Source organism: Phocoena sinus, chromosome 1 (assembly GCF_008692025.1).
Source record: "Phocoena sinus isolate mPhoSin1 chromosome 1, mPhoSin1.pri, whole genome shotgun sequence".
Classification (NCBI taxonomy): domain Eukaryota; kingdom Metazoa; phylum Chordata; class Mammalia; order Artiodactyla; family Phocoenidae; genus Phocoena; species Phocoena sinus.
Window position 1 is genome coordinate 105,499,354 of NC_045763.1, and position 14,726 is coordinate 105,514,079.

Here is a 14,726-nt window from a genome sequence, read left to right on the forward strand (position 1 = left end):
GTCTTTTGCTAAGTATTTTAGTTTTGGGTTGCAATTTTGAAAGGTATTTTGGTTTTTTTGGATGTGATGTCCTGAAAATATCAATTAAGTCTAACTATTCTATTGTGTCATTTAAGATCTCTGTTGCCTTGATTTTGGTCTAGAAGATCAGTCCATTGATGTGAGTAGGGTTTTAAAGTCTCCTACTATTGTATTGTCAGTTTTTCCCTTTATGTATATTAGTATTTTCTTTTTTTTTTTTTTTTTTTTTTTTTTTGTGGTACGCGGGCCTCTCACTGCTGTGGCCTCTCCCGTTGCGGAGCACAGGCTCCGGATGCACAGGCTCGGCGGCCATGGCTCACGGGCCCAGCCACTCCGCGGCATGTGGGATCTTCCCGGACCGGGGCACAAACCCATGTCCCCTGCATCGGCAGGCAGACTCAACCACTGCGCCACCGGGGAAGCCCTAGTATTTTCTTTTTATTTAAATTTATTTTTATTTTTGGCTGCGTTGGGTCTTCGTTGCTGCATGTGGGCTTTCTCTAGTGGCAGCGAGTGGGGCTACTCTTTGTCGTGGTGCATGGGCTTCTCATTGCGGTAGCTTCTCTTTGTTGTGGTGCACAGGCTTCAGTAGTTGTGGCACGTAGGCTCAGTAGTTGTGGTTTGTGGGCTCTAGAGCGCAGGCTCAGTAGTGGCACATGGTCTTAGTTGCTCCGTGACATGTGGGATCTTCCCGAACCAGGGCTCGAACTCGTGTCCCCTGCATTGGCAAGCGGACTCTTAACCACTGTGTTACCAGGGAAGTCCCTGTATATTAGTGTTTGTTTTATGTATTTGGGTGCTCCTATATTGGGTGCATACATGTTGATGAGCGTAAACTCCTCTTCTTGTATTGATCCTTTTATTATTATATAGTGTCTTTCTTTATGGGCTTTGTTTTAAAGTCTGTTTTGTCCAATATGAGTATTGCAACCCCAGCTTTCTTGTCATTTCTGTTTGCATGAAATATCTTTTTACATTCCCTCCCTTTCAATATTTCATCTTTGTCCCTTTTTCTTTGTTTTTCCTTTTGTGGTTTGATGAGTTTCTTTCATATTATATTCTTTTCTTTTTGGTTTTTGTGACTCTATTGTATGTTTTTCATTTGTAGTTATCCTGTTTTTCAAGTATGTTAACCCCGTCCTATATCTACTTGCCTTAGACTGGTAGTCATATAGGCTCAAACACATTCTAGGAAATGAAAAAAAGAAAAATCTACCTTTTCTTACTCTCCTCACCCACATTTTATGATTTTGATGTCCTGTTTACATCTTCACGTTCATGCTTTTGCTATTCATTGTGGTATCATCACGTTCACAAAAATTTTATTTTTTAATCTGTGTACTGGCTTATTTATGTGAGTTGTTTTCCAATTGTGAATTTTCTCTTCCCTATATATTCTTCCTACTTTTCTGCTTAGAGAGGACCTTTCAATATTTGCTTCAGGATAGGTTTAGTATTGCTATATTCTTTTAGTTTTTGCTTGTCTGAGAAATTCTTTATCCCTCCTTCTATTCTAAATGATAATCTTGCTGGCTAGAGTATCCTCGGATGCACATTCTTCCCTTTCAGGACTTCGCATATATCTTGCCACTCCCTTCTGGCCTGCAGTGTTTCTGTAGAGAAATCTGCTGATAGCCTTATGGGGGTTCCCTTATAATTAACTGTTTTTTTCCTTGCTGCCTTGAGAATCCTCTTCATCTCTAACTTGTGCCTTTTTTATTATAATATGTCTTGGTGTAGGTTTGGGTTTACCTTGTTTGGGACCCTCTGTGCTTCCTGTACCTGCTTTATCTGTTTCCTTCTTTAGGCTTGGGAAGTTTTCAGCCATAATTTTTCAAATACATTTTCAGTCCCCTTTTCTCTTCCCCTTCTGGAATCCCGATTATGTGTAGATTGGTACACTTTATATTATCCCATAGGTCTCTTATATTGCTTTCATTTTTTTCTCATTTGGCTTTCTGTCTGCTGTCCTGATGGGTGATTTCCATCATTCTATCTTCCAGGTCACTTATTCGTTCTACATTATTTATTCTGCTGTTCGTTGCCTGTAGTTCAGTTTTTGTCTTGACAAATGAGTTTTCTAATTTTTCTTGGTTCCTCTTTACTGTTTCTAGTTCCCTTTTATAGTACTTTGCATTTCTGTTGATAGCCTTTCTTAATTCCTTCAGTATTTTCATTATCTCCTTTTTGAAATCAGTGTCTGTTAGACTGAAGAGGTCTATCTACTGTGGTCTTGGAGGGCTCTTTTTATGTGGGAGCATCCCTGTGTAGCCTGTGTGGGTTTAATATTTTTGGTGCAGGGGCTGATTTTCGTATGGATGCCTGTTGCCTCTTTGCTCAGCGTGTGCCGGCCATTATCCCCTTAATAGAGGGTGTGCAGATGCAGTGTCTGGTGCCTGGTCGTGGGGTTCTCAGCGGCAGTGGTGGCTCATGTGTGACCCCGGAGCAAATGATGGGAGCAGAGGCAGCTCATGATCACTCTTGGAGCTCATGTAGGCCGTGTCCTGCCGCCTGAGAGCTCGCTCAGGGAAAACGGCTGCAGGGTGGCTCCCGGGCCTCCCCTCGCACACTGCCCACACAACAGCACCTCTCCGAAGCCCAAGTTTCCACACCCAGCCCTTGCCCGTTCTGGCAGACGTGCATCTCAGGCTGGGGAGTGTAGAGCAGGTGCACTGACCCTCTGTGCAGGTCTCTATTCTAGCTGCTGCAGATTGGTTGCTGTTTTCTCCTCCAAAGCTCTGAAGCGCTCCCTCTGTCCTGGCTGATCTCCCTGCCGGTGAGGGCACTTCCCAGGATGCAGGAACCTTTCTTGTTTCACAGCTCCCTGCCTGGGGCGCAGGTCCTGACCCGATGACTTCCTTACTTTCTTTTTTTTTTTTTTTTTTTACTTTTGTCCTACCTGGTTACATGGAGATTTTCTTTGCCCTTTCAGGGGTCTGAGGTCTCCTGCCAGCATTCAGTAGACATTCTGTGAGAACTGTTCGACATGTAGATATGTTTTTGATGTAGTTGTGGGAGGAGGTGAGCTTCACGTCCCTTCTACTCTGCCATCTTGATCACTCTCCTGTATCTCATTTTTATTTTTTAAAATTTATTTATCTTGGGCTCTGTTGGGTCTTCGCTTCCATGTGAGGGCCTTCTCCAGTTGCGGCAAGCGGGGGCCACTCTTCATCGCGGTGCGTGGGCCTCTCACTATCGCGGCCTCTCCCATTGCGGAGCACAGGCTCCAGACGCGCAGGCTCAGTAGTTGTGGCTCACGGGCCTAGCTGCTCCGCGGCATGTGGGATCCTCCCAGACCAGGGCTCGAACCCGTGTCCCCTGCATTAGCAGGCAGATTCTCAACCACTGCACCACCAGGGAAGCCCCTGTATCTCAGTTTTAAATAGGATCCCAACCAGATAGGCCTTTTGTGGCAAAAAGTTGATGAAATTTACAGATGAAGATCATAACCTCTGTTTTCCTCCCTTGTAACCAAGGACAGAAGTAGTGCTGAATCTGTTGGATCAGTGCCTGGTTTCTAGAAAGGAAAGTTTGATCTCCTGAAAGTGGCACCTCTCAGGTGTTCCTGGGAGTTGCCCTACTCAGTGTGTCCACTTGTAGTCTCACCTGAATCCATGACCCAGTCTCCTTGTAAATTAAAAAGGAAAAATCAGGGACTTCCCTCTGGCGCAGTGGTTAAGAATCCGCTTGTCATAGTAGGGGACACGGGTTCAGTCCCTGGTCTGGGAAGATCCCACATGCTATGGAGCAACTAAGCCCATGCACCACGACTACTGAGCCTGCACTCTAGAGCCCACGAGCCACAACTACTGAACCCACGTGCTGCAACTACTGAAGCCTGCATGCTCTAGGGCCTGCATGCTGCAACTAAGCCCGCGTGCTGCGACTACTGAGCCCACATACCTAGAGCCTGTGCTCCGCAACAAGAGAAGGCACCACAATGAGAAGCCCGCGTACCGCAACGAAGAGTAGCCCCCGCTCACCGCAACTAGAGAAAGCCTGTGCGCAGCAGCGAAGACCTAATGCAGCCAAAAATAAGTAAAATTTAAAAAAAAACAAAAAAAACCCCGAAGACATCTTTGAATGCTGTTTGGCACACTATTGGCACATTTTTATTAAACTGATTCAAGCAATTTCATTTGGTAACTTTTCGTCAGGCCTTCCATTTTCAGTGTTGTGGGATGGTGAGTTTGTTGTGATGACTTCTGTCCTTTGCCATCATCCGTGTAGGCTGAGAGGATCATGGAGGCTATTGAGCTATACCGAGAAGAAACTGCAAAAATGAGAGAACACAAAGCCATTTGTAAAGCTGCAGGGAAAGAGGTAAGACAGTCCATTAAGTTATGGTCTGAGAAACATTTATAAATGGAGACAACTCCTGAGGAAAAAAACATCATTTGGGGATTTATTAACTCAGATCAGGAAATGGGATAAATGTAGTAGAATCTTTTCTAATTCAAACATTAGAAGGAAGGAATTGAGAAGCTTTGTCTTAATAAAAAGCCAAGGATAGTTAATTTGAGATCATGGTGATTGTTGTATTGAGTTAAAAACCCAGATTCCTCCTTTTGTTTGGGAGGCAGGGTAAACATTTCGGATTTCTAGATGAAATGTATTGCCCAGACTCATTCATAAATAAGCAGTATTGAAGCTAAAAGTTATTATTAAATAATTTAATAATTCTTCAGGGTCAGTTTTTAGGGTCTCTCTTTTCAAAAGTGCAAAATATTGTTATGACCCTGCCTGTGATAAGCACTATCAAAGGCTTGTTTTTTAATGACTTGATTTAATAATTTCTTCATAGGTTCCTCTTCCCATCAACCCCATCCTGATGGCTTATGGCAGTATCTCTGTGAGTAGACAAATGGTTTCCCCTTGGTTATTCTAAGGTTACTTTCAGGCACAAGAGAGGAAGTGAAGAGGCGTTATGATTTTAGAATAGACATATTGGGAAATACTTTGTCATTAAAAATCTCTTGAATGCTGGAATCCTCTAAGACATTTTGTATTTCAAAAGGACCATTTTAGTGTAACTTCAAGTCATCCTTTCTGGTTGGACTGGACTGGCATTCTTTTTTTAGTGCTTATTTATGTTTAGTATCCACAGCCCTCTGAAGAGTCTGTTCATTGAAACTGAAGTTTTTGGAGGAAAAGTTGATATAAATTAGTCAGATAAAAGAGGAGAGAGGGAGAATACTGGGACAATGTATGCTTTTAGTGATCTTTAATTACTCAATACTTGCATGTTTCATTCATCACAATAGTAATGTGAGTCAGTGTGTCTTCATTTTATAGATAGGAGATTGTTCTGACTTACAGATCGAAGGGAACATAGTTGATAAGTGGCAGAGCTGGATTGTGAACCCAGATCTGACTCAGTCTAAGCCCGTGCACGTACTGCCCTTTTTAGAAGTTTCTCATAAGAAGGAGAGATATCCCTGGTTTTCAGGAGATGGAAATTAGAGAGCTTCAGGTAAGAAATCAAGAGTATCACTAATGCTGTCACACTTCCTTTATAGCCTTCAGCTTATGTGTTGGAGATTTTTAAAGGAATCAAGTCAAGGTGAGTGCCGGTGCACAGTTACTACAGCTAATACCATTTACCGAACATGAGATAAACAGACATTATAATTGATGGTTATCTTCTTTAGAGGTTTAACTATGTCAAAATTTTGATGGAAAATAATTCATTATAATGTTCTTTTTGAATTAGAACTAGAAGGTTCCTCCTAAAATATGAAGGGAGATATTGAATACTTTTAAAAAGCACAAATGAAGGGCAGTGCTACTTTATATCATAGGTAATGAAATCATCTATAATTCAGTCACAGGTACCAACTGCTAACATTTTTTGTTGTATATTTCCTTTGGCTTATTTTCTGTATACATACACAGTTGGAATCATATGTATACATTTTTATATCCTGTCCTTTTTCACAGAATATTTCCTGAGCACTTGCTCACTTTAGTAATATTCTTCAAAAACACATCATTGAATTAGTTCAAAATATTCCATTGTATATATAGTTACTATTGGGTGGTGCATATGTGTTTGGCTGTTATCAATACTGCCTTAGTAAACACCTTTATATATAAATTTTTGTCATCATCATTGATTATTTTTCTTAAGGGTCCTAGCAGTCTATTAACTAATCAATGGACATGAGCTTTTTAAAGGTTTATGTTGCTTAATTACTGTCAGAGTGCTTGTAATGACTTTTACCAGCTTTTAAAAAATTCTTTGCTGGTTTGAGAGGCAAAAGGTGGTACTGCATTATTTTCCTTTTTAATTAACAAAGTTAAAATTTTATTATATTTGTTGGCCATTTGTATTTTTTCCTGTGAATTTTTACTTTCCTTTTCTTGTGCTTTATAGTTGTTTCTCTTACCGGTTTTTTAAGAATTTTTTTATATCTTTTGTCATTCATTTTTGAAATAATATTTGAGTTTGATCTACTGAGAGTTATCATTTTTTTAATAACAAATCACAATATCTGAGTATATCCCATACGAGAAACAAACAGGACCTATCTAAGATAATGAAACTTTGCTAGAGAAATGTAAAAGAAAATTTAGAGTAATGGAGGTACGATGCATTCCTAGATGGGAAGATTCTGTGTTTTAAAGATTTGGTTTTTCTTAAACTAGTCTATAGGTTTGTGATCCCAATTGAAATCCTCTTGAGAGTTCTAGTTGGAATTGATGAAATGATAATAGAACTAGCTCAAGAAAAGTAAAACAAACCAGAAAAAGAACAAGAGGGAGCTGTTCTCCTAGATTAAAAAACTGTAAAAATGCAAAATTAAAACAGTACAGGATTGTTGTCAGAATCAGTTATGAAAACAGACTCTAAAGCCCTAGAACACTCTATGATATAGAGGGACTCAATAAATGGTAAAAGAAGTATCATATAAAGATGGGATATACAACAAAAGGCTTTAAAGAAATTGGTTATCTGAAAGAAAAACAGATTCTCCTACCCTGCCATGGACCAGAATGCATCAAGTAGGTTAAAATACTAAATATAAAAAACCAAAACGTTGAAAAGAGAGAACCATTCATAATACTGATGTATGTTTAACTCTGGATGGGTAAGATCTACTCAAGTATAAAAGTAGAAGAAAAAAATAGGAGAGGAAAAGATATTTAAATTGACCATGTTAAGAAACGTGGCATTTTTAATGTTTATTTTTTCCTCTTCAGTGAGCTGGAAGAATCTCTGCTTGTGCTGCCTTTCTCTTACGTCCCAGACATTCTTAAGCTCTTTAATGAATTCATCCAGCTCGGCTCTGATATTGAACTTCTATGTAGGTGCCTCTTCTTTCTCCTCAGGTAACGTCCTTTCCAAAAGAATATCATGTCTTATCTGCATAACTGCTCCAGTAGTGCCTCACCTGAAGCTGTCCATGCTTTGGGATTAAGAAATGTGATGTTTCCGTTTCAGAGGCTGTTGGGAATTTCAGTGCTGCCTGACATAATTCTTATCCTTTGGAGTCAGTCTTGCTCGTAAAATGCAGATAGTGATGACCCAACTCTAAGTAGCATGAGGTACTATGTTGCTAAGGATGCTCAGGCAGGCGGAGGTCTCCAGGTTACAGTCTAAGGTAGCAGCTCCGGTTCTAGTTAGTTTGCTGAAAGCCCATCTCTGAATAGCCAGTCTGCCTCAGTGTTTCTTTTTGACTATTGAGTTTAAACTAAATGGTTTTGTTTTCATAATAGCATTTTAAGGAGTAGTCAGTTTATTTCCCAGGTCTCTACAAGTACAAATGGAAGGATAGGGGCATATTTGGAGGGAACTAAGAAACATAAAGAAAATGTTCATTAGATTATATTCTTAAATAGGAAGAATTCTTATTAATATGTAACAGAGGGAAAATATATTTACAAAGGCGTAATATATTCTTATCTCCCACTCTGTCCCCCAGTCTCAAGCTGTTATATCAGAGGACAGGAATAGAGGCAAATTTGAACATTCCTTAAAATGCTATTAATTAGGAAATCAGAAACTGCTCAGCCAATACCAAATAGTTAAAAAGAAAACAGGTGTATTTGGTGAACTGGCCGTTTTTCATGATCATTAACCCTTCATTCCTTTATTTCTTTCAGGATAGTAGCAAATGAAGAACAATATGTTTATATTATTCCGTTGTCATATTTACAGTTTATTTTTTAATTGCTATGGCATATGTGCTATTGAATCGGGGTTACTGATTCTAAGAGAAACACAGTGAATGTTTCTAGCATATTGGGGTGGTAGATGGGTGCTACCTTGCAGGTAGATATGGCAGGTCACAACTGAGGGTGAGGGTGAATGTGGAGGTTAACGGAGCATGAATCATCAAGGGCATCTTGGTACTCTAGGTCAGAGTTTGATCATCTCTTTTTTTGGCTGAAATATTAATAAATCTTTGAGTTAGCAATTCTTAGAAGGCTCATTTTCCTCTGATCGTTCCATAGAATGCCGTTGTCAAAATCTATGGCCACCGGGTAGATTGCAAAGAGTCAGCTTTGCAAATGAGTTGAATGTTAGGATAGTAAGTACTTTAAAAATTGTTATTGGATAGAACTGAATAGTAGGAAGAAACTTCTTTAGTTTTTTTTCATAGAAGCATTTCTGTATTCCCATGATCGGCAAAATGTTTTTTTTTTTGGACATTTTGTCTGTTTGCTAGTTCTAGAAGGGATAGGTAGAGCTAGAACCACTATCCTTCTTTGTGACATGCCTGGTTTTATTTTTGTTAGGATTCACTTTGGCCAGATCACTAGCAACCAAATGCTTGTGCCAGTGATTGAAAAATTAAGGGAAACAACTATTTCAAAAGTCAGCCAAGTCCGGGTAAGTATCTTTGTAGAGACAGAACAAGGAGGGGAAAATTCTAGCATGTATGTTACTTACAAGTAGCATAGTGTGCTGTGCCCTATCTTTGGTGATACTGACCTGACATGCATGTATATTTAAGATGAGGTTTTTGTTAGAGCTAGTAGACAAAAAAACAAACATAGGGAAGGATGAGTAACGACACATGAAGCTTTGGTTCCCCTGACTCACATATGCTGTGATATTGAACTGAATTGAGAGGAAGTTTATTTAATCTCTCTTGTATTCTTTCTCAGGATGTTATCGGCTTCAACATGGCAGGTCTTGATTATCTCAAGAGGGAATGTGAGGCAAAAAGTGAAGTTATGTTTTTTGCTGATGCTACCAGCCACTTGGAAGAAAAGAAGAGGAAAAAGAAAAAGAGGGAGAAGCTGATTTTAACATTGACTTAGAACTGAAATGTGGTGCCTTTTTCAACTTTTTCTTGAAAAGGCCTTCCAGACTAAGCAGCAGAACCTATGAATGATCTTATTTGGAATTTGGGTCTTTACAAATATAATTAGTTAAGATGGGTCATTCTAGATAAGATTAAATCCAATGATTTGCTTTTATAAGAATGCCATGTGATGGACAGCTACATGTAAAAGAATGAAATTAGAACATTCTCTAACACCATACCCCAAAATAAACTCAAAATGGATCAAAGACCTAAATGTAAGGCCGGACACTATAAAACTCTTAGGGGAAAATAAAGAACACCCTTTGACATAAATCTCAGCAATATCTTTTTGGATCCACCTCATAGAGTAAGGAAAAACAAAAATAAACAAATGGGACCTAATTAAACTTAAAGCTTTTGCACAACAAAGGAAACCATAAACAAAATGAAGAGACAGCCCCCAGAATGGGAGAAAATATCTGCAAACAAAGCAACCAACAAGGGATTAATCTCTAAACTATACAAACAGCTCATGCAGCTCTACGTTAAAAAAAAAAAAAACAGGCACATGCAAAGATGCTCAACATCACTAATTATCAGAGCAATGCAAATCAAAACTATAATGAGGTACTACCTCACATTGGTCAGAATGTCCATCATCAAAAAGTCTACACACAATAAATGCTGGAGAGGGTGTGGAGAAAAGGGAACCCTCCTACACTGTTGGTACCACCACTATGGAGAACAGTATGGAGGTTCCTTAAAAAACTAAAAATAGGACTACCATATGATCCAGTAGTCCCACTCCCAGGCATATCTGGAGAAAACCATAATTCAAAAAGATACATGCACCCCAATGTTCACTGCAGCACTATTTACAATAGCCAAGACATGGAAGCAATGTAAATGTCCATTGACAGATGAATGGATAAAGAAGATGTGGTACATATATACAGTGGAATATTACTCAGCCGTAAAAAATAATGAAATAATGCCATTTGCAGCAACATGGATGAACCGAGAGATTATCATCCTAAATGAAGTAAGTCAGAGAAAGACAAATATCATATATCACTCGTGTGGAATTAATTAAAAAATACAAATGAACTTATTTACAAAACAGAAACAGACTTACAGATATCAAAACAAACTTATGGTTTCCAAAGGGGAAATGTGGCGGGGAGGGATAAATCAGGAGCTTGGGATAAACATACACTACTATATATAAGGTAGATGGCCAACAAGGACCTGCTGTATAGCACAGGGAACTCTATTCAATGTTGTGTGATGACCTCTATGAGAAAAGAATCTAAAATAGAATAATATATGTATAACTTCATCACTTTTCTGTACACCTGAAACTAGCACAACATTGTACATCTATACTCCAGTAAAATTAAAATTTAAAAAAAAATGCCATGTGAGGACACAGGGAGGGAGGCCACATGACAGCAGAGGCAGAAATTGGGATTGGAGTGACAGCAGCTACAACCCTAGGAACAGCAAGGATTCTGTCTACCACCAGAAACTAGGAAAGAGGCATGGAACAAATTCCCTCAGTGCTTCCAGAAGGAACAAACTCTCTAATACCTTGGTTTCAGACCTCCTAAACTGCAAGAGAATAAATATCCATTGTTTTAAGCCACCCAGTGTGGTCATTTGTTACGGCAGCCTCAGGAAACTGATAACAAATTGTGGTACCAGGAAGTGAGGTACTGCTATAGCAAATACCTAAAAATACGGAAGTGGCTTTGGAATTAAGTAATGGGTGAAACCGGGAAGAATTTTGAGCTACATGATAGAAGAAAGTCAAGATTACCTTGAAGAGACTTGGTAGAAATAATGGACAGTAAAAGCACTTTGGTGAGGGTTCAGAAGGAAGTGATGGGGAAAGTAAAGAACACTTCAAGCATCTTAGAGAATTCCTACATGAACAGAATGTTGGTAGTAAATATGAACATTAAAGGTGATTTTGCTAGGACCTCAGATGGAAATGAAGAATATGTTATTGGACAGTGGAGGAAAAGTGATCCTTGTTACGAAGTGGCCAAGAAAACTTGGCTGAATTGTGTTCTGCTTTTGGGTAAAAAGTAGAACTTACAAACAATGAAATTGGATTTCCAGCTGACGTTTCCAAGCAAAACATGGAAGATGTGTCCTGGTTTCTTGCTGCTTATAGTAAACAAGAGGAAAGGGATAAACTGAGGAAGGAAATGGTCAGCAAAAAGGAACCTGAACATGATTTGGAAAATTCACAGCCAGTCCATATTGCAGGAAATGCTAAGGCATGCTCTGGAGAGTTCATCAGGGGTGCAGCTGGAAAACCTAGTGGAGAAATTAGATTTGTGACCATGAGTATAATCAACCATCTCAGCAGAAGCTAGGAACAGAGGTGAGACTATCCAGGAAGGACCTGTGGAGAACCCTCACGTCTAATGGTGTGGATCTCCTTGATATCCGTGAAGACTGATGGTTTTTGAGAATGTTCTATCAGCAGAAACACTGCCTGCTTGGCCTGGCGGACAGAGACAAGAAATGAAGGAAGGCTGCCAGACTTCTGGACTTCTATAAGCAGGAAATGGGGTGCCCAGAGGATAAGACTGTCCCAGGCTAACAACTGAGAGGGTGGGGGCCCACAAGGCATCTGTGGGTCTAGAGAGGGGTGCTGGTGAAGCCTCTGGCCCAGAGGGCAGATCAAGACACAGATAATTATGCTCAGGCTTTGAAACCTTAGGAAATCTGCCCCGCTGCACTGCAAACACTTAAATCGGTGACTCCTTTATTCTTTCCATTTTCTCCTTTTAGAATGGGAATGTCTTATGCTGTTTTGCAAGCTGACAACTTGTTTCTAGTTTCACAAGTCCATAGATGGAGAGGACACCATGATAGGTGAAGACTTTGGGAAATATTGGGATGGAGTGAGTGCATTTTGCATGTGAGATGGGTATAAGTTTTGGGGAACCAGAGGGTGGACTGTACTGAGTTTATCCCCACAAAACTCATGTCTACCAGGACTTATGAATGTGATCTTATTTGTAAATAGGGTCTTTACAGATGCAATCAAGTTAAGATGAGGTCATTCAAGATTAGAGTAGCCCCTAAAACCAATGACTATTGTTCTTATAAGGAGAGACATATAGAAATACACAGGGAAGGATGCCATTGGGGACAGAGGCAGAAATCAGAGTGAGTTATAAGCTAAGGAACACCAAGGACTGCTGGCAACCACCAGAATTTAGGAAAGAGGCATAGAACAAATTCTCCCTCAGAGCCTCCAGAAGGAACCAACCGTGCTGCCACCTTGATTTCAAATGTCTGGCCCGCCAAACTGTCAGAATACCCCAAACTGTCAGAGAATAAATATCGTTTTAAGCCACCTGGTCTGCAGTACTCTGTTATGGCAGCCTCGAGACACAAATACAGATTTATTACAGCAGCTCTAGGAAACTAATGCAAGATGCTATTTGCCTTTTTCTCTCATGAGCGTACAGTGGAGTTTTCCAGAGACTATGTGATGTGTGATATGGTGACAGATTGAATACAGAGCAGATGTGAGAATCCAGTTATGTCCTATTAAGCCAAACACTGAAAAGATTTGCAAAAATGTAATACTCTTCTTATTAATTTTTGTTTGGAAAAGTTATTTTTCATTAACAATTTATTTATGGTAATATACTGGGTTTATTTTTTTAATAAATTATAAGTTTTTCCAAGTTTTAATTCTAATTTAAACAAAAGGTTTTTGGGATCCTCAATAATTTTTAAGAATACATGAGGAGTCTTGAGTCCAAAAAATTTAAGAACCACTAGCCTAACTAAATTCTCAAGTCCAAAAGGGCATCCTGCTGTTTGTGTTTGTACCCTTGCTTTTTGGAGAGTCCAATCAACATCAAAAATAGCACTTGAAAGAGTGAACTTTAGAATCACATTGAAGTAGGTTAGATTTTTACTTCTTCAGGATTCTCTGAGCCTCAGTTTCCTTATTTATAAAGTGGGAAAAATATCTATCTTGTAGATAGTATGAGGATTAGTTTATGACTATGAAGGGGTAGTTATTAAAAAATATTTTCATTCCACCAGACTAAGTGGCTCATTGGTTGCTGGCTGTATGAAGATGGGAACAAATGCAAGGTCTAAGGCTTCAAGTTTGAATGGATGACAATCAAATTACAAATTTGTTACTTACCTGACACCTAATGAGAAACTTTACGGGACATGAAGACTCCAAGTGCAGAGGAAGAAACTGTAGAAATCTTCCGGACCATAGGATTTTCTTTTCCCTGGGGAAAATCGTTTGGTCTCTTATCATAATTGCTGCTTGTTAAAACTGGTAAAATACCCATTAAGGACTATTACTTTCATAAACAAATGATTTGTGTATGCAAACTCAGATAACATTTTAGAATCTCTAGCACATTTAGCTCAATTTTAGGTATTTTCTGTCTAATGCAAATTCTACACACCAGGTTTAGGGGATGAAGGATGGCTATTGATCTCCTGTAATTTCTTCTGTTCACCCTAGAGTATGTTTTCTGCTAAGGGTGACTGGCCTTTCTATAGGTGCCATCAATCACCATAACCAGGTCCCAGACCACATCAACATCCAGATTTCATGTTTTTTTGGTGGGGAGGGGCAGGGGGAGAGGCCTTGGGAAATGGACTATGAACTATCATTGTTGTCACTGGAAGTAGAGTAAGGATTTAATAAAACTCTTTTCCCCATCTCTCTGTTCCTGACAGATGGTCTCTATAAGCAAGGAAATAGAAACTTTATTAACATAAATGCAAAATTATTTAATTGCTGTGATCAGCCACAGGGATTCAGTTAGTCTGGATCAGCATCTAATAACTTGTGTGAAGAGGATGTAAGAGGACTTGATTTAATTCCCAGAGTGGGGAAAATTGTTCCCAGTGAGGTCTTTCGTGACCACCCTGCTATAAACTGCAATTCTTAACACTCCCTATACTTCCTTTCCTACTTTACATTTTCTCCCTTGTACTTATCACCATTGTAGTCCATGTTTCACTTATTTTGTCTATTGTCTGTCCTCCCGCTGGAATGTAAGCTTACATAAAGGCAGAAATGTGTGTCTCTTGTTCATTGCTGTATCCTCAATGCCTAGCACATTAGAAAAACTTACGATCTTTGAAAGAATGAACAAATGAATCCAACTCTATTTCTATTGAAATCAAGGTCATCTGACACAAGTTTCCCTAAATTTCTTTCACCTGAGAATGTCTGGATCCTTAGCCATCTTTGTTCTCTCCCTTGCCAAGACTAACACTTCAGCTCTGTTCTTGATTATTCTCTTGCCCTCTTTTGGATACTGCTGGTTCAGTCCTCTCATTCATATTTCTAATGTTTCTCTTCTGATCCACTCTTTCCAGCCCACGAGCACACTAAACTGAAAATCTCTCCTTTTCTCTGTTGCCTCCCTGAGATACTCT

At 39.4% G+C, this 14,726-nt stretch overlaps 2 protein-coding genes across 3 annotated transcripts in view; one reads left to right on the forward strand and one right to left on the reverse strand.

The window, feature by feature from the left end:
* WDR3 (WD repeat domain 3) overlaps window positions 1-12,654 on the forward strand; it is a 40,435-nt gene extending 27,781 nt beyond the window's left edge. For both annotated transcript variants that reach the window (XM_032628577.1, XM_032628586.1), the window contains exons 22-27: window positions 4,252-4,344; window positions 4,826-4,873; window positions 5,541-5,584; window positions 7,225-7,353; window positions 8,764-8,857; window positions 9,136-12,654. In XM_032628577.1, the coding sequence (XP_032484468.1) occupies window positions 4,252-4,344; window positions 4,826-4,873; window positions 5,541-5,584; window positions 7,225-7,353; window positions 8,764-8,857; window positions 9,136-9,291 (564 nt within the window). In that variant the 3' untranslated portion in view covers window positions 9,292-12,654. The remainder of the gene's footprint in view (window positions 1-4,251; window positions 4,345-4,825; window positions 4,874-5,540; window positions 5,585-7,224; window positions 7,354-8,763; window positions 8,858-9,135) is intronic.
* Window positions 12,655-12,796: 142 nt separating this feature from the next.
* Window positions 12,797-14,726, reverse strand: part of SPAG17 (sperm associated antigen 17) — a 232,028-nt gene continuing 230,098 nt past the window's right edge. The window contains 1 exon segment of the mRNA XM_032628568.1: window positions 12,797-13,608. Within this exon segment, the coding sequence (XP_032484459.1) occupies window positions 13,472-13,608 (137 nt within the window). The 3' untranslated portion in view covers window positions 12,797-13,471.